At 41.8% G+C, this 20,641-nt stretch overlaps 1 protein-coding gene across 1 annotated transcript in view; it reads left to right on the top strand.

The window, feature by feature from the left end:
• Nucleotides 1–20,641, top strand: part of PIKFYVE (phosphoinositide kinase, FYVE-type zinc finger containing) — a 563,129-nt gene that overhangs the window by 367,626 nt on the left and 174,862 nt on the right. Inside the window, exon 35 of the mRNA XM_053713067.1 lies at nucleotides 7,841–8,017. Within this exon, the coding sequence (XP_053569042.1) occupies nucleotides 7,841–8,017 (177 nt within the window). The remainder of the gene's footprint in view (nucleotides 1–7,840; nucleotides 8,018–20,641) is intronic.

The following is a 20,641-nucleotide window of genomic DNA, read 5'->3' as shown; positions in this document are numbered from 1 at the left end:
TTATTCAGGCAGCTGTCTCAGTTTGATTCTTCTGTTTATAAGAACTTATTTTGTGGATTTAATTTCTCAGTGGAAATAGCTGTTTTTATTTTATCCCTCCCTCTCTAGTGACTCTTGCGTGGAAGTTCCACATCTTGGGTATTTTATCCCATACGTCACTAGCTCATGGACTCTTGCCATTTACATGAACGAAAACATAATTTATGTAAGAACTTACCTGATAAATTAATTTATTTCATAATGGCAAGAGTCCATGAGGCCCACCCTGTTTTGGGTGGTTCTATTTTCTTATATAAAAGCACAATATTACTTTCCAGTTCCTCTTTTTCTCCAACATTGGTGTGTCCGGTCCACTGCGTCATCCTTACTTGTGGGAATATCTCTTCCCCAACAGGAAATGGCAAAGAGTCCCAGCAAAGCTGGCCATATAGTCCCTCCTAGGCTCCGCCCACCCCAGTCATTCTCTTTGCCGTTGCACAGGCAACATCTCCCCGGAGATGGTTAAGAGTATGTGGTGTTTAGTTGTAGTTTTTTATTCTACTATCAAGAGTTTGTTATTTTAAAATAGTGCTGGTATGTACTATTTACTTTGAAACAGAAAAAGATGAAGAGTTCTGTTTGTGAGAGGAAGATGATTTTAGCAGACAGTAACTAAAATCGTTTGCTGTTTCCACATAGGACTGTTGAGATGAAGTAACTTCAGTTGGGGGAAACAGTTAGCAGACTTTTCTGCTTAAAGTGACAGTCTACACCAACATTTTTTTTATTTAAAAAGATAGATAATCCCTTTATTACCCATTCCCTGTTTTTGCATAACCAACACAGTTATATTAATATACTTTTTACCTCTGTGATTAACTTGTATCTAAGCCTTTGCAGACAACCTCCTTATCTAAGTGCCTTTGACAGACATGCAGTGTAGTCAATCAGAGAAGACTCCCAAATAACTTCACGGGAGTGAGCACAATGTTATCTATATGACACATGTGAACTAGCACAGTCTAACTGTGAAAAACTTTCAAAATGCTCTGAGCTAGGAGGCGGTTTTCAACTGTTTAGAAATCAGTTTGAGCCTAGCTAGGTTTAGCTTTTCAAAAACACCACTATGGGAACAAAGCAAATTTGATGATAAAATTATATTGGAAACTTGTTTAAAATTGCATGCCCTATCTGAATCATGAAAGTTTAGTTTTGACTAGACTGTCCCTTTAAGGTATGACTAGCCATATTTCTAACAAGACTGTGTAATGCTGGAAGGCTGTCATTTCCCCTCATGGGGACCGGTAAGCCATTTTCTTAGTCTCAAACAGAATAAAGGGCTTAATATGGGCTATAAAACTGGTAGACACTTTTATGGGCAAAATCGATTGCTTTATTTGGGCATTTTATACATGTTTATGCTTATTCACACTTATAAACTTGGGGAACGTTTTTTAACGTCAGGCACTGTGTTAGACACCTTTCCAGTCAGGAAGGGCCTTCCCAGTTGTAGGCTGAGCCTCATTTTCGCGCCATTACTGCGCAGTTACTTTTGAGAGCAAGACATGCAGATGCATGTGTGAGGATATGAAAGTAGTTGGAAAAGTTCCTAGAAGGCTTCATTTGGTATCGTATTCCCCCCTGGGTTTGGTAAAGTCGCAGCAAAGGCTGTAGCTGGGACTGTAGAGGGGTTAAAACTGTAACCGGCTCCGGTTTCATTATTTTAAGGGTTAAAGCTCTGAAAATTGGTGTGCAATACTTTTAATGCTTTAAGACACTGTGGTGAAAATTTGGTAAATTTTGAACAATTCCTTCATACTTTTTCACATATTCAGTAATAAAGTGTGCTCTGTTTAAAATTTAAAGAGACAGTAACGGTTTTGTTTTAAAACGGTTTTTGTGCTTTATTGACAAGTTTAAGCCTGTTTAACATGTCTGTACCTTCAGATAAGCTATGTTCTATATGTATGAAAGTCAATGTGTCTCCCCCTTCAAAATTGTGTGATGATTGTGCCATAGCGTCCAAACAAAGTAAGGACAGTACTGCCACAAATAGTAAAGTTGCCCAAGATGATTCATCAGATGAAGGGAGTAGACATAGTTCTACATCATCTCCTTCTGTGTCTATACCAGTTTTGCCCACGCAGGAGGCCCCTAGTACTTCTAGCGCGCCAATGCTTATTACTATGCAACAATTGACGGCTGTAATGGATAACTCCATAGCAAATATTTTATCCAAAATGCCTGCATATCAGAGAAAGCGCGATTGCTCTGTTTTAAACACTGAAGAGCAGGAGGGCGCTGATGATAATTGCTCTGTCATACCCTCACACCAATCTGAAGGGGCCATGAGGGAGGTTTTGTCAGATGGGGAAATTTCAGATTCAGGAAAAATTTCTCAACAGGCTGAACCTGATGTTGTGACATTTAAATTTAAATTAGAGCATCTCCACGCACTGCTTAAGGAGGTGTTATCTACTCTGGATGATTGTGACAACCTGGTCATTCCAGAAAAATTATGCAAGATGGACAAGTTCCTAGAGGTTCCGGTGCACCCGACGCTTTTCCTATACCCAAGCGGGTGGCGGACATAGTGAATAAGGAGTGGGAGAAGCCCGGCATACCTTTTGTCCCCTCTCCTATATTTAAGAAATTATTTCCTATGGTCGACCCCAGAAAGGACTTATGGCAGACAGTCCCTAAGGTCGAGGGGGCAGTTTTTACTCTAAACAAGCGCACTACTATTCCTATCGAGGATAATTGTGCTTTTAAAGATCCTATGGATAAAAAATTGGAGGGTTTGCTTAAAAAGATTTTTGTACAGCAAGGTTACCTTCTGCAACCCATTTCGTGCATTGTTCCTTTCACTACAGCAGCGTGGTTCTGGTTCGAGGAACTAGAAAAGTCGCTCAGTAGAGAGACTCCATATGAGGAGGTTATGGACAGAGTTCACGCACTTAAGTTGGCTAATTCTTTTATTTTAGATGCCGCTTTGCAATTAGCTAGATTAGCGGCGAAAAATTCAGGGTTTGCAATTGTGGCGCGCAGAGCGCTTTGGCTAAAGTCTTGGTCAGCGGATGTATCATCCAAGACAAAATTGCTTAATATCCCCTTCAAGGGTAAAACTCTCTTTGGGCCAGAATTGAAAGAGATTATCTCAGACATCACTGTGGGAAAGGGCCACGCCCTCCCACAAGATAGGCCTTTCAAAGCCAAGAATAAGTCTAATTTTCGTTCCTTTCGTAATTTCAGGAACGGACCGGCCTCTAATTCTGCATCCTCTAAGCAAGAGGGTAATGCTTCACAAACCAAACCAGCCTGGAAACCGATGCAAGGCTGGAACAAGGGTAAGCAGGCCAAGAAGCCTGCTGCTGCTAACAAAACAGCATGAAGGAGTAGCCCCCGATTTAGTAGGAGGCAGACTCTCTCTCTTTGCTCAGGCTTGGGCAAGAGATGTTCAGGATCCCTGGACACTAGAAATAGTTTCTCAGGGTTATCTTCTGGAATTCAAGGAACTACCCCCAAGGGGAAGGTTCCACATGTCTCACTTATCCTCAAACCAAATAAAGAGACAGGCATTCTTACATTGTGTAGAAGACCTGTTAAAGATGGGAGTGATACACCCAGTTCCATCGGCGGAACAAGGAATGGGATTTTACTCAAATCTGTTTGTAGTTCCCAAAAAAGAGGGAACTTTCAGACCAATTCTGGATTTAAAGATCCTAAACAAATTTCTCAGAGTACCATCGTTCAAAATGGAAACCATTCGAACGATTCTACCTACAATCCAGGAAGGTCAATTTATGACTACCGTGGATCTAAAGGATGCGTATCTTCATATTCCTATCCACAAAGAACATCATCAGTTCCTAAGGTTCGCCTTTCTGGACAAACATTACCAGTTTGTGGCCCTCCCATTCGGGTTAGCCACTGCTCCAAGGATTTTCACAAAGGTACTCGGGTCCCTTCTAGCGGTTTTAAGACCAAGGGGCATTGCAGTAGTACCGTACTTGGATGACATTCTAATACAAGCGTCGTCTCTTTCAAAGGCAAAGGCTCACACAGACATCGTTTGGGCCTTTCTCAGATCTCACGGATTGAAGGTGAACATAGAAAAAAGTTCCCTGTCTCCGTCGACAAGAGTTCCCTTCTTGGGAACAATAATAGATTCTTTAGAAATGAGGGTTTTCCTGACAGAAGTCAGAAAGTCAAAACTTCTAAACGCTTCTCAAGTTCTTCATTCGACTCCTCGTCCTTCCGTAGCTCAGTGCATGGAAGTAGTAGGGTTGATGGTTGCAGCAATGGACATAGTTCCTTTTGCGCGAATTCATCTAAGACCATTACAACTGTGCATGCTGAAACAGTGGAATGGGGACTATACAGACTTGTCTCCAGTGATTCAAGTAGATCAGAAGACCAGAGACTCACTCCGTTGGTGGCTAACCCTGGACCACCTATCCCAGGGAATGAGCATCCGCAGACCAGAGTGGGTCATCGTCACGACCGACGCCAGTCTAGTGGGCTGGGGTGCGGTCTGGGAATCCCTGAAAGCTCAGGGACTTTGGTCTCGGGAAGAGTCTCTTCTCCTGATAAACATTCTGGAACTAAGAGCGATATTCAATGCTCTCAGGGCTTGGCCTCAACTAGCAAAGGCCAGATTCATAAGATTCCAATCAGACAACATGACGACTGTTGCTTATATCAATCATCAGGGGGGAACAAGGAGTTCCCTGGCGATGAAAGAAGTGACCAAAATAATAAAATGGGCGGAGGATCACTCCTGCCACCTATCTGCGATCCACATCCCAGGTGTGGAAAACTGGGAGGCGGATTATCTGAGTCGTCACACTTTCCATCTGGGGGAGTGGGAACTCCACCCGGAGATCTTTGCCCAATTGACTCAATTATGGGGCATTCCAGATATGGATCTGATGGCGTCTCGTCAGAACTTCAAGGTTCCTTGCTACGGGTCCAGATCCAGGGATCCCAAGGCGACTCTAGTGGATGCACTAGTAGCGCCTTGGACCTTCAATCTAGCTTATGTGTTTCCACCGTTTCCTCTCATTCCCAGGCTGGTAGCCAGGATCAAACAGGAGAGGGCCTCGGTGATCTTGATAGCTCCTGCGTGGCCACGCAGGACTTGGTATGCAGACCTGGTGAATATGTCATCGGTTCCACCATGGAAGCTACCTTTGAGACAGGACCTTCTTTACAGGGTCCATTCGAACATCCAAATCTGGTCTCTCTCCAGCTGACGGCTTGGAGATTGAACGCTTGATTCTATCAAAGCGTGGGTTTTCAGATTCTGTGATAGATACTCTGGTTCAAGCCAGAAAACCGGTAACTAGAAAAATTTACCATAAAATATGGAAAAGATATATCTGCTGGTGTGAATCCAAGGGATTCCCATGGAATAAGATCAAAATTCCTAAGATCCTTTCCTTTCTACAAGAAGGTTTGGATAAAGGATTATCAGCGAGTTCTCTAAAGGGACAGATTTCTGCTTTATCTGTCTTACTACACAAACGACTGGCAGCTGTGCCAGATGTTCAAGCATTTGTTCAGGCTCTGGTTAGGATCAAGCCTGTGTTTACAGACCTTTGACTCCTCCCTGGAGTTTAAATATAGTTCTTTCAGTTCTCCAAGGGGTTCCGTTTGAACCTTTACATTCCATAGATATTAAGTTGTTATCTTGAAAAGTTTTGTTTTTGGTTGCTATTTCTTCTGCTAGAAGAGTTTCTGAGTTATCTGCTCTGCAGTGTACTCCGCCCTATCTGGTGTTCCATTCAGATAAGGTTGTTTTACGTACTAAGCCTGGTTTTCTTCCAAAGGTTGTTTCCAACAAAAATATTAACCAGGAGATAGTTGTACCTTCTTTGTGTCCGAATCCAGTTTCAAAGAAGGAACGTTTGCTACACAATTTAGATGTAGTCCGTGCTCTAAAATTCTATTTAGAAGCTACAAAAGAGTTCAGACAAACATCTTCTCTGTTTGTCGTCTATTCTGGTAAAAGGAGAGGTCAAAAAGCGACTTCTACCTCTCTTTCCTTTTGGCTTAAAAGCATCATCCGATTGGCTTACGAGACTGCTGGACGGCAGCCTCCTGAAAGAATCACAGCTCACTCTACTAGGGCTGTGGCTTCCACATGGGCCTTCAAGAACGAGGCTTCTGTTGATCAGATATGTAAGGCAGCGACTTGGTCTTCACTGCACACTTTTGCCAAATTTTACAAATTTGATACTTTTGCTTCTTCGGAGGCTATTTTTGGGAGAAAGGTTTTGCAAGCCGTGGTGCCTTCCGTTTAGGTAACCTGATTTGCTCCCTCCCTTCATCCGTGTCCTAAAGCTTTGGTATTGGTTCCCACAAGTAAGGATGACGCCGTGGACCGGACACACCAATGTTGGAGAAAACAGAATTTATGCTTACCTGATAAATTACTTTCTCCAACGGTGTGTCCGGTCCACGACCCGCCCTGGTTTTTTAATCAGGTTTGATGAATTATTTTTTCTAACTACAGTCACCACGGCACCCTATAGTTTCTCCTATTTTTTTCCTCCTGTCCGTCGGTCGAATGACTGGGGTGGGCGGAGCCTAGGAGGGACTATATGGCGAGCTTTGCTGGGACTCTTTGCCATTTCCTGTTGGGGAAGAGATATTCCCACAAGTAAGGATGACGCCGTGGACCGGACACACCGTTGGAGAAAGTAATTTATCAGGAAGCATAAATTCTGTTTTTGTATGCTTTTTTACTCCTTTTTACACCTCACTACTTGGCTATATGTTAAACTGAAGTATGTGTGTGGTGGGAGGTGTATTTATAGGCATTTGATGTTTGGGAAACTTTTCCCCCTCTTGGTAGGAATGTATATCCCATACGTCACTAGCTCATGGATTCTTGCCATTATGAAAGAAATTAATTTATCAGGTAAGTTCTTACATAAATTATGTTTTCCCTCCGGGCCGTGACGTTTATGCAAAGATGCTGAACGCCCCGGGGGTGGGGTGGGGGGGATAACAAGGATTAGTTTGTTTGAAGATTCGTCACCTGTCAATCAATTAGACAGTATGACGGGCGGGAGAGCTGCGCTTATCGGCGGTGCAGTAAAAAGGTAGAAATTTTAAGAATATAAAACAATTTTAAAAATGTCATGAATTAAACTAATGCTAATTGCCGTGAGGATATCATGTTAACTTGACATTCACTTTAAAGGGACATAAAACCACAAAAAATGTATTTCATGATTCAGATAGAGCATACAGATTTAAATAACTTTAAAATGTACTTCCATTATCTAATTTGATTCATTCTCTTGATATCCTTTTGTTAAAAAGGAATGCTCAGGAGCTGGGAGCTAGCTGTTGATTGGTTGCTGCTCATATATACCTCTTATCATTGACTTACCAAAGTGTTCAGCTAGCTCCCAGTAGTGCATTGCTGCTCCTTCAATGAAGGATACCAAGTTAATGAAGTAAAATTGATAACAGAAGCAAATTAGAAAGTTGTTTAAAATTATGTTCTATCTGAATCACGAAATAAATTTTGTCATGTCCCTTTAAACATTTAGTGAAATTTCACAACTGAATTTAAATATAACCATACTTAGTTCGCCATATATAAATATCTCATGATTTCCAAATATTAGATGGTTTACTTTTTTTTTTTACAATGTCCCTTTAACATGCCTTCCCATCTTCTCACCTGTTTTCAACCTTCTAATCCCATTTAGGGCTTGTTTGGTAAACTCGATTCTATTACTAATAATATTAATAATAGAAAAATAGGGATTTGATGTAGGTAGTAATCTAGTTGCAGCTAAGCAATTCTGTGTCATTCTGTCTCATCACTTATGTTTGTCTGCAGAATTCTCTGATGCCAATGCCAAATTCTACTGTCGCATTTATTATGCTGGGGAATTCCATAGGATGCGTAACGTTATTTTGGGAAGCACAGAGGATGATTTTATTCGCTCCCTTGCACACTGCTTGCCATGGCAGGCTCGTGGAGGAAAGTCAGGGGCAGCCTTTTATGTTACAGAAGGTGAGTTTGTATTGCTGTAGCCTCCTTTGTTTAACCGCTAAAGGGATTGAAATAGCTAGCATTAATTGGAGCTTAAAAGTGTGTTCTAATGTCTTTTTTCAATGCAACCGTTAAAAATATAAAGAGATGGTAGTTCTGAATGAACAATATAGACGGACTGTACATTTGTACTGTTATTTTTCTAATCTAAGCTATATTTAGAATATACAGCTTTTTTTCTGCCCAGGTACATTATTTGGTTCATATTTCTGTATTTTACCTTTGAAAATAGATTATTTTTCCACTCCTTCCTATTGTATATTCAAGTATGCTGTACTTTATCCTTGCAACAAATTACATATTATTGTTTATATCCCCACAATAAAGGAGACATAAACTCACTTTAGGTTTTACAAGGGGAGTAACCTTGACTGTTCTGAAGAAACAAAAAAGAACTCTGCAAAATTAGAAAATTACTTTTCTCCTGTTAAGTGTAGTCAGTCCACGGGTCATCCATTACTTATGGAATATATCTCTTCCTAACAGGAAACTGCAAGAGAATTACCCAGCAGAGCTGCTATATAGCTCCTCCCCTCACCTATCATATTCAGTCATTCTCTTGCAGCCTAACTAAAAGGAAGCTGTGAGAGATCTGTGGTGTTTTTTAACTTAGTTTATTTCTACAATCAAAAGTTTGTTATTTTAAATGGCACCGGAGTGTGCTGTTTATTCTCAGGCAGCATTAGAAGAAGAATCTGCCTGGGTTTTTCTATGGTCTTAGCAGACGTAACTAAGATCCACTGGCTGTTTCTCATCTGAGGAGTGAGGTAACTTCAGAGAAGGGGAATAGCATGCAGGGCCCCCCTGCAACAAATGAGGTATGTTTAGTAATTTATTTTCTGAGGAATGGAATTGACTGAGAAAATACTGCTGATACCATTGTAAAGTAAGTTCAGCCTTAAATGCAGTGATAGCGACTGGTATCAGGCTGATGTGTGTGTGTGTGTGTGTACACTGAATGTATTTTTCTAAGGAATGGAATTGACTCTGAAAATACTGTTAATACTGAAATAATGTATGAGCCTTAACTGCAGTGAAAGCGACTGGTAGCAGGCTTATTAATAATAATACATAACTTTCAAATGTATGTTTAAAACGTTTACTGGCTTGTTAATCGTTTTTGTGAGGTACTTGGTGATAAAACTTATTAAGGCATGATTTTTACCACATGGCCATTTTTGTTTTCTGCATAGAAACAGTTTCTGAGCTTCCCCACTGTTGTAATATGAGTGGGAGGGGCCTATTTTAGCGCTTTTTTGCGCAGTAAAAATTCAGTCAATCTGTCTACTTCATCCTCCATGATCCAGATTGTCTCTAGAGAGCTCAGGGGTCTTCAAAATCCATTTTGAGGGAGGTAATCAGTCACAGCAGTCCTGTGACAGTGTATTTGACTGTGAGAAAAACGTTAATTATATAATTGTTATCCGTTTTTGGGTACTAAGGGGTTAATCATCCATTTGCTGGTGGGTGCAATCCTTTGCTAACTTAATACATTTACTGTGAAAATTTGGTTGCTATAACTATTTTGGTCATTGTTATTTCAACTGTGTCAGTTTTTTTGTGCTTCTTAAAGGCACAGTAACGTTTTTTATATTGCTTGTAAATTAATTTTGAAAAGTATTTCCAAGTTGCTAGTCTCATTGCTAGTTTGTTTAAACATGTCTGACTCAGATGAATCTCTTTGTTCACTATGTTTAATTGAAATAATTTTTTATTGCAAAAAGAATATACGGGGTATATCACATCTTTCACATTTTTCATATATATATCTACATCTCCCTTTTCTGAAAAATGTCTCTGAAAAATGTCTCTCAGATAGAAGTCTCTGATGCTTTTTATGTTTCCACTATCAGAGTTTGAAGAAAGCAAAGTTCCTCAGTGGAGTAGTTGATGGTTGGGTAGTCCGATCTGTAGGTTCTAATAGTTAGTGTGATTATACCTGCGCTCCACATTAGCACCATGGATTAGGGGGCATAGCAGATCGTTATCAGAAGATTTGAAATTTTCCTTAATAACCCCTTTCTCACCATGTCACTTCTCCTGTATTTTCTTAAAAAACTTTTCTTTCTAACCCTCCCCTTAATTAAATTATAGCAACAATCAACAGTAAACTTTAAACTTTCCCCTTCCCCCCCCACACTCAATGTATCCTTAAAATTTCAACTTGCCTGTTCCTCCATTCCACCTGCCATCATTCCGGGGGGAGAGTCCAACCTTTCTTGTCTAGTTCTAGCTATCTGCAGTCGCTTGTCTTCCTCCCACCCCCGGGGTGTTATGGGTCTTATCTTGGTGTTTAGTCAGTTGTGTGTCTATCCTCTCAGTCTATGTCGGGTTAGTGTCCATTTAAGATCCAGTAATTCCAGATCTTCAAAAATTGCTCATGGTTAGCTTGTATGAATGAGGCTGTTTCAGATAGCTTGTGAATTAAATTAATTTTTTCCATAATCTCTCCCCATGTGGGTGTCCCTACCTTCCAGTAACGTGCCACACATATCCTGGTAGCTGTACAGAGAATGTGTATAAATGTGTTTGTGGCTGAATTGAAGGGTTTTATATGTTCATTTAATAAAGCTTGGGTCGCGGTCAGAGTGATGTTTTCTGAGAGCACCTCACTCAACAGTTTAGATAACTTAGCCCATAGCAGTTGTACCCGAGGGCATTCCCACCACATATGTATGTATGTTCCTGCCTCCTCGCATCCTCTATAGCAATTTCTACTGCCAGCTTGAGTGTAGTGTGAGGTGACCAGTGGAGTGAGATACCACCTATAAACAGTTTTGATGCAATTTTCTTTCAGATCTGCACTGATCATACCTCTCCCTGAGTTCTTAAAGATGTCTTCCCATTCCTCTTTGGAGTGTGTTATTTTGGTGTCTCTTTCCCATTTCTCCATTAAAGGAGATTTGGAAGAATGTTTGGTTGATTGTAATGATATGTATAGGGTAGAGATCATACCTTTATGTCGGGAATCAGTACTACACAGCTTCTCTAATGTCGTTGTGTGCTGTCTAGGTTGTTTAGGTAGGGCCTTATTTATTGCAGATGCAATCTGTAGGTATAGGAACCAGTGCAGTTTGTCTGGTAGTATTTTGTCTTGTATTTGTTGGTAAGTAGCTAATTTCCCTTTGTGAAGAAAGTCTGCCAGTCTATAGAGCCCCTTATTTGCCCATTTATCGATTAGTACCTGATGTTCAGGGTTCATCAGTGTCCTTAATGGCTTTATTAATGAGTCAGATGGTAAAAGTTTTAGTTTGCTAGTTAACAGGTGCCACATTGACATCATTTCCCCAGTTATTTTTGAGGCTGTAGTTAGTTTGAGGATATCTTTCGGGTATTCCCAAAGTATATCTTCTGATTGTTTGTAACCTGCTATTAGAGTCTCCACCCTTACCCAGATCAATTCTTTTTGTTTTTTGCTCATTAAGGTGGTCTGTGCTAATCTCGCTGCTTGATAATAATTAAGCAGATTTGGTACCCCTACTCCCCCTAGATGTTTATGTTGCAGTAATACTTGTGAAGGTATCCTAGCTTTTTTATTTCCTCTTATGAATCTAATCAGATCCATCTGAAGTTTATTTAATTCTGGTAGTGGGATCTTAATCGGTAGGGCCCTGAAAAAATACAATAGCCTAGGGAGGACGTTCATCCTGACCGCCGACAATCGGCCGTACCAGGAGAAACCTCCAGTTTTCCATTTTTTAATTTCCTTTCTGATTATTTTATACAAAGGTGCATAATTTAGTTTGTATAGGTTTGATGTATCGACCGACAGCTTAACTCCTAAATATTTAATTGCCCCTGTAGCCCACTCAAACAGAAAATTGGTGGCAATAATCTTTTTAGTGTGGTCAGGGAGATCGATAGATAGTGCCTCGCATTTTTCCTGATTTATTTTGTATCCTGATATATCAGCATAATCTTGTAAAATACGGTATAAATGGGGTAGGGATTCCAGTGGCTTGGTCAGGGTAAGGAGGATGTCATCTGCAAATAGAGAAATTTTAAATTCCTCGTTACCTAACGATACTCCGTGTATTTCTGGGGTCAAGCGAATCACTGCTGCTAGGGGCTCTATGCATAGGGCAAATAAAAGTGGCGATAAGGGGCATCCCTGTCTTGTCCCGTTTTGGATGTCAATCCTCTTGGATTGGTAGCCTGCCGCTCTAATGTGGGCAGTAGGATTAGCATATATACTTTTTATAGCCTGAACAAATGGTCCATTAAATCCCAATTTACTCAAGACCTCAAACATAAAAACCCAGTCTATTCTGTCAAACGCCTTCTCTGCGTCCAAGGACAGGACCAGAGAAGGCGTTTTTGTCTTATGGAGATAGTCAACCAGGGAGATTGTACGTCTTATATTGTCAGGAGCTTCTCTTCCGGGTATAAATCCCACTTGGTCTGGGTGAATTAGGGTCGGCAGATGTGATTTGAGTCTATTTGCCAAAATTTTGCTAAAAATCTTTATATCTTGGTTGATTAAGGATATGGGCCTATAACTTTGGCATAGCTGTGGGTTTCGTCCTGGTTTAGGAATTACCACTATCTTAGCCTGTAAAATTTCTGTTGGGATTGCTTTACCTTGTAGGATATTGTTACAAAATGTTACAACATGTGGGACTAGAGTTGATTTAAAAAGTTGATAGTATTCACCTGGGAATCCATCTGGACCAGGTGCTTTTCCTGGCTTGAGCTCCTTGATGGCTATAAGGACCTCCCTGGCTGACACCTCAGCATTCAGTTCGTCCCTAATCGTTTTATCAATAGGTGTTAATTTAGCCTCATCTAGGAATCTATGTAGTGTCTGCTTCGTTTTATCGTTTTGCGTCGTTTTGTTTCCGTCATAAAGTTGTGCGTAATATTGAGCAAAGCTGTCAGCTATTTCTTGGGGATTTGAGGTGTATGTGCCGTTATTTTTTTGCAGGATTGGAATAGAAAAGGATTTCGTCTGTTCTCTAAGTTTATGTGCTAGGTACTTATCTGGCTTGTTAGAGTAGAGAAAGTAATTTGCTTTCAGTCTGTGTGCAGCCCTTAGAGATGCCCTATTCATAATCGTTGATAATTCTACTCTCTTTGCTTGTAGTTCTTGGAACAGTGTTTCTGATTGGTCTCGTTGATGTAGTTTTGTGAGTGTGTCTATTTGAGCCTGTAGAGAGTCTATTTGAGATCTGTTAGCTTTGGTGAGAGCTGCCTTTTCTTTTATGAGTAATCCCCTAATAAAAGGTTTATGTGCTGCCCATGTGCTAATCGGATTAGAGGTGGAACCCGTGTTTAGTGCCCAGTATTCTGTCATTGCTTGTGAGATGGAGTTAAGTATACCTGGTTGTTGTAGCACAGAAGGGTCATAGTTCCAAGAGCGTGCTGTGCTGATTTGGAATGTTTCTTTAATGTGAATTTGGACTATAGAGTGGTCTGACCAAGCGCAAGCATGGATAGTAGAGGATGCCAAGTCAGGGAGCCATATCTGGCTTAAGTAAACATAGTCCAATTTTGAGTACGTTTTGTGAGCATGGGAATAGTAAGTGTAGTCTAGTGTTCTCCCATAAAGAGTGTCCCAGGAGTCTAGAATATTGTGGGACAGAAAAATCTCCTTTATTTTTTTTACCATAGAGTTATGCCTAAGTTGTTTTTGGGTCAGTTTGTGCTGGTCTGCACCTTGGAATTTATATAGTTCTATATTAAAATCACCCCCCAGTAGGATCCTATCTTGTGTCCATTGGGTAAGCAGATAGGAGATGTGTGTGAAAAAAGAGATTTGCGTCTCATTGGGAGCGTAGATATTGCATAAAACAATTTGCTTGTCTCTTTGTCTACCTCTGACTATTAAGAACCTCCCTTCTGGGTCCCTGATCGTCTCCTCCACTGCTAAGCCCAGGGATTGGTGTATCAGTATCGAGACCCCCCGCTTCTTTTTGTCTGTCGTTGAATGATAGTGTTGAGTAAAGTTTCTGGCCCAATATTTTGGAACTACGTCTTTGGTGAAGTGAGTCTCTTGTAGGAAGATTATATTAGCCTTAATTTTAAGATATTGGGCCAGTGCTGTCCGTCTTTTTAGGTCTGTGTTAAGGCCCCTAACATTATGTGATATCAAACGTATGTCAACAGTCATCACTTACAGTTTGAAGTCTGGGACTCTCACCCCCGGATCCGCCTCTACCAATATTTCTGCCGTTCTCCTTAGTGATTTTAGATGAGGCCCTTTGTTTCTAGGTAAGTTACTTGAGTAGGAGAGGCAAAATAGCTGAGCGAAAACAAAAGCAAGAACAGTCAAATTACATGATGTTTTCAACAAAATAATTGTGGTACATTGAGTGAGAACAAAAAAAACAATAGAGAACTGATATCTCCCACATTTAAAAACTGCATGTAGGAGTAAAACATAAGAAATGTAGAAAACCTTCAATCCCCCCCTCCCCCCCCTCTTTACATCATCCACTATATGAGTGGTTGTTTGCTCCCACTGCTGGGATGCTGACATCGGGCCTAAAAAATGTTCAGGTTTACCTTGTTTCTGTTACCAACAGTTTAGTTCTCAAACAATTTTCAACAATGAATATCGTTTAACTTTTGTAGTTCCTGGACTCCTTGATCTGTATCTCCTGTTTCTTCACAGGTAGATGAGCACGTTGTTATATGTAGAATCAAAGTCTCATGTCTTGGATTTCTTCTTTGTCACTTTGGACCATCTTTGTTTATTCAGTTGTTTAGTCCTAGATGATTGCTGTGCCGAATCTTCTGCTTGTTCCAGTTGCGGTAGTTCCGGCGGTTCCAGTGATAGTTGCTTGCAGATCATTGGTATCTCATCTGGTTCTTTTAGGCTCAGTGATCGGCCGTTGTGTAGAATGTTTAGGTTGAAAGGGAACCCCCATCTGTATCTGATTTGGTGTTTTCTCAGTAGCGTGGTGAGTGGTCTCAGTTCGCTTCTTCTTTGTAGCGTTTTGATGCAGAGATCTTGGTAGAATTGAATCACTGATCCTTGGAATTTGAATGTAGGGTTCTTTCTTGCTGCTGTAAGGATTTCTTCCTTTTCTGGGAATCTGTAGAATTTGACCACCACATCCCTAGGGGGTGCTTCTTCTTTTGGTTTGGGTCTTAGTGCTCTATGGGCCCTTTCCAGCTGGTATTTGTCATCATTCACCTCACCTGAGATAGCTTGGAAGAGTTGATGCAGGTAGGTGCTCAATTCATCTGTTGTAACAGATTCCGGTATTCCTTTTAATCTTAGATTGCACCTCCGAGTTCTGTTTTCAAGATCTTCTAGTTTGTCTTGTATCTCAGAGACCTCTTGTTGTTGTGTTGTGAGTTGCATGGTAACATTCGTGAGTTCTTCTGCTACCGAGGCTTCTGCCTCTTCTAGTGCCGCTACTCTGGAGCCTAGATCTGTTACGTCCTGTTTTATTTCTGTTAGACTGTCAGTCACAGTGTTCTGGAATGCGTCAAATTTTTCCCATAGCTTATTGAAATTTTTATCAATATCTTTTTTAGATACCAACGACCTAAGGTCAGCTTTAGTGACAGGAATGGAGTCCTCCTCAGCGAACTGTGAATCTGAGTCAGAGTCCATATCTTCTGCTGTAGTGTTGTTTATTGTCTCCTTTTCTTTTGCAGGTTTAAAAAATAAATTAGCAGCTGGTGTTTTAGGGCCTTGAGAAGATTTGTTATGTTTTCTCGCCGCCATAGTTGCTGATCAGAATTCGTCTCTGATGGAGAAAAATAATAGCAGTTTTAGTTTGAGGTTGTTGATCTGTACTGTATTGCCCTCTCTGTTGTGTACTATGATCTCACTCCATTTTAGGTAGGGTGGTACTGTATTTTTATCTTTCACCTGCTTGTTGGCTTAATTCCGTTTATGGAATATTACAGTAGGCTGATGTCGTCTGTGACAAAACTATCTCTGCATTTCACTATCTTTCTGATTTTATTTCAGCTGCTTTTGTTGTGAATTACATGCGCAGATCTAGGTATTATTTCATAATAGGATAGTAGTAGGTTAATGGGCGTCAATTGTGATAAAGCGTGGTTCTGCTGTGCTTATATTAATATAGTGGTATATATAGAGATACGCTTCTGTTTCTTAAATATGTTGCTGTAATAGTATTGTAGTTTGCATATCTCTGTAGTGCATATTTAATTCACTAGCATTATCAGTTAAGAGAGTTTGAGTCCCATATAGATATATTGTGTGTCACAGGTTTCCAAATGATTATGTTCCTGCAGCACTTGTCAGTATCTGTTGTTTCCTTTTATTTTAAAAAAGAGAAGGTTTGTGCTAGGACAGAGTAGGCCATAGTAGCTAAACTTTTCAGACCTTATGTTGTGTGTCACCTTCAAAAGATTGTTTGTCCCTTTATAGTAATATTCGTAGCTTTTAGCTTTTGAACGGTGCTACACTTTCTATTTGCAATATCCCGGTAGCGGGATCACCAGTCGTCTTGTTAGTTAGGCTGGAAGCAGAGGCCTATCACCTCCTCGGTCTCTACTTAGTTCGACTGTGTAACTGTCAGTTCGGCTCCACTTTGCCTAAATATATGTGCGGTCAGGGTCCGGCTCTCATTGTCTTACCGCCATTGTGTTTGCTTCGATATTCAGATCATAGCCTCTGTTGTTAGCTTCTGTTTGTTAGGCCACATGGCCAAGATGGCGGGCGGTTCTACTTGCTCCGTCTTGTATCTGTGGCTTGTCCGGTCCTGTGTCGGTCAAATCAGTCTCTCTGATGCTGCTATTCAGGCTACAGCACTTCTCCTGTCATCTCACAGCCTGTACTGGGTAACGATTAGCCCATATATAAGGTATAATACAGCAGTGTTTAGCGGAGCTCACAGATTACACCGCCATTCACCTTGAGCTCCAGGCTCCGCCCCTTGTTCACTATGTTTAAAGGCCAATGTGGAGCCCAATAGAAATTTGTGTACTAATTGCATTGATGCTTCTTTAAATAAAAGTCAATCTTTACATGTAAAGAAATTATCACCAGACAACGAGGGGGAAGTTATGCCGACTAACTCTCCCCACGTGTCAGTACCTTCGCCTCCCGCTCAGGAGGTGCGTGATTTTGTGGCGCCAAGTACATCAGGGAGGCCCTTACAAATCACTTTGCAAGACATGGCTACTGTTATGACAGAAGTATTATCTAAGTTGCCAGAATTAAGAGGCAAGCGCGATAGCTCTGGGTTAAGGACAGAGCGCGCGGATGAGATGAGAGCCATGTCAGATACTGCGTCACAGTTTGCAGAACGTGAGGACGGAGAGCTTCATTCTGTGGGTGACGGATCTGATCCAGGGAGACTGGATTCAGAGATTTCCAATTTTAAATTTAAGCTAGAGAACCTCCGCACATTGCTAGGGGAGGTATTAGCGGCTCTGAATGATTGTAACACGGTTGCAATTCCAGAGAAATTATGTAGGTTGGATAGATACTATGCGGTACCGGTGTGTACTGACGTATTTCCTATACCAAAAAGGCTTACAGAGATTATTAGCAAGGAGTGGGATAGACCGGGTGTGCCTTTTACCCCTCCTCCCATATTTAGGAAAATGTTTCCTATTGACGCCACCACACGAGACTTATGGCAGACGGTCCCTAAGGTGGAGGGAGCAGTTTCTACTTTAGCTAAGCGTACCACTATCCCGGTGGAGGATAGTTGTGCCTTTTCAGATCCAATGGATAAAAAATTAGAGGGTTACCTTAAGAAAATGTTTGTTCAACAAGGTTTTATTTTACAGCCCCTCGCATGCATTGCGCCTGTCACTGCTGCGGCAGCATTCTGGTTTGAGTCTCTGGAAGAGGCCATTCGCTCAGCTCCATTGGATGAAATAATCAACAAGCTTAAAACACTTAAGCTAGCTAACGCATTTGTTTCTGATGCCGTTGTGCATTTAACCAAACTTACGGCTAAGAACTCCGGATTCGCCATCCAAGCGCGCAGAGCGCTATGGCTTAAATCCTGGTCAGCTGACGTGACTTCTAAATCTAAATTGCTTAATATTCCTTTCAAAGGGCAGACCTTATTCGGGCCCGGCTTGAAAGAAATTATTGCTGACATTACAGGAGGTAAGGGCCATGCTCTACCTCAGGACAGGGCCAAATCAAAGGCCAAACAGTCTAATTTTCGTGCCTTTCGTAACTTCAAGGCAGGAGCAGCATCAACTTCCTCCGCTCCAAAACAGGAAGGAGCTGTTGCTCTTTACAGGCAGGGCTGGAAAGTTAACCAGTCCTGGAACACGGGCAAGCAGGCCAAGAAACCTGCTGCTGCCCCCAAGACAGCATGAAGGGAGGGCCCCCTATCCGGAAACGGATCTAGTGGGGGGCAGACTTTCTCTCTTCGCCCAGGCTTGGGCAAGAGATGTCCAGGATCCCTGGGCGTTGGAGATCATATCTCAGGGATATGTCCTGGACTTCAAAACTTCTCCTCCACGGGGGAGATTTCATCTTTCAAGGTTATCAGCAAACCAAATAAAGAAGGAGGTGTTTCTACGCTGTGTACAAGACCTCTTACTAATGGGGGTAATCCACCCAGTTCCGCGGATGGAACACGGGCAGGGATTCTATTCAAACCTATTTGTGGTTCCCAAGAAAGAGGGAACCTTCAGGCCAATCTTGGACTTAAAAATCCTAAACAAATTTCTATGAGTTCCATCATTCAAAATGGAAACTATTCGAACCATCCTTCCCATGATCCAAGAGGGTCAGTACATGACCACAGTGGACCTAAAGGATGCCTACCTTCACATACCGATTCACAAGGATCATTACCGGTATCTGAGATTTGCCTTCCTAGACAGGCATTACCAGTTTGTAGCTCTTCCCTTCGGATTAGCTACGGCTCCAAGAATCTTTACAAAAATTCTAGGCTCACTTCTGGCGGTACTAAGACCGCGAGGCATAGCGGTGACTCCGTACCTAGACGACATTCTGATACAAGCGTCAAGTTTTCAAACTGCCAAGTCTCATACAGAGATAGTTCTGGCATTTCTGAGGTCGCATGGGTGGAAGGTGAACGTGGAAAAGAGTTCTCTATTACCACTTACAAGAGTTCCCTTTCTAGGGACTCTTATAGATTCTGTAGAGATGAAAATTTACCTGACAGAGGCCAGGTTATTAAAACTTCTAAATGCTTGCCGTGTCCTTCACTCCATTCCACACCCGTCAGTAGCTCAGTGCATGGAAGTAATCGGCTTAATGGTAGCGGCAATGGACATAGTACCATTTGCGCGCCTGCATCTCAGACCGCTGCAATTGTGCATGCTAAGTCAGTGGAACGGGGATTACTCAGATTTGTCCCCCCTACTAAATCTGGATCAAGAGACCAGAGATTCTCTTCTATGGTGGCTTTCTCGGCCACATCTGTCCAAGGGGATGACCTTTCGCAGGCCAGATTGGACAATTGTAACAACAGACGCCAGCCTTCTAGGCTGGGGAGCAGTCTGGAATTCCCTGAAAGCTCAGGGATTATGGACTCAGGAGGGGAAACTCCTCCCAATAAATATTCTGGAGTTAAGAGCAATATTCAATGCTCTCCTAGCTTCGCCTCAGTTAGCAACTCTGAGGTTCATCAGATTTCAGTCGGACAACATCACGACTGTGGCTTACATCAACCATCAAGGGGGAACCAGAAGTTCCCTAGCGATGTTTGAAGTCTCAAAGATAATTCGCTGGGCAGAGTCTCACTCTTGCCACCTGTCAGCGATCTACATCCCAGGCGTGGAGAACTGGGAGGCGGATTTTCTAAGTCGCCAGACTTTCAATCCGGGGGAGTGGGAACTTCATCCGGAGGTCTTTGCTCAACTGATTCATCGTTGGGGCAAACCAGATCTGGATCTCATGGCGTCTCGTCAGAACGCCAAGCTTCCTTGTTACGGATCCAGGTCCAGGGACCCGGGAGCGGTGCTGATAGATGCTCTGACAGCCCCTTGGGTCTTCAACATGGCTTATGTGTTTCCACCATTCCCGATGCTTCCTCGTTTGATTGCCAAGATTAAACAGGAGAGAGCTTCGGTGATTCTGATAGCGCCTGCGTGGCCACGCAGGACCTAGTATGCAGACCTAGTGGTCATGTCGTCCTGTCCACCGTGGTCTCTGCCTCTGAGACAGGACCTTCTAATTCAGGGTCCTTTCAACCATCCAAATCTAATTTCTCTGAGGCTGACTGCATGGAGATTGAACGCTTGATTCTATCAAAGCGTGGCTTCTCGGAGTCGGTTATTGATACCTTAATACAGGCTAGGAAGCCTGTTACCAGAAAAATTTACCATAAGATATGGCGTAAATATTTACATTGGTGCGAATCCAAGAGTTACTCATGGAGTAAGGTTAGGATTCCTAGGATATTGTCCTTTCTACAAGAGGGTTTAGAAAAGGGCTTATCTGCTAGTTCGTTAAAGGGACAGATTTCTGCTCTGTTTATTCTTCTACACAAACGTCTGGCTGAAGTTCCAGACGTTCAGGCTTTCTGTCAGGCTTTAACTAGGATTAAGCCTGTGTTTAAGTCTGTTGCTCCGCCGTGGAGCTTAAACTTAGTTCTTAATGTTCTTCAAGGCGTTCCATTTGAACCCCTTCATTCCATTGATATCAAGCTGTTATCTTGG

This window comes from Bombina bombina, chromosome 1 (assembly GCF_027579735.1).
Source record: "Bombina bombina isolate aBomBom1 chromosome 1, aBomBom1.pri, whole genome shotgun sequence".
NCBI lineage: Eukaryota > Metazoa > Chordata > Amphibia > Anura > Bombinatoridae > Bombina > Bombina bombina.
Note: the sequence above shows the minus strand (reverse complement) of the source record. Positions and strands in the feature narration are given on the sequence as shown.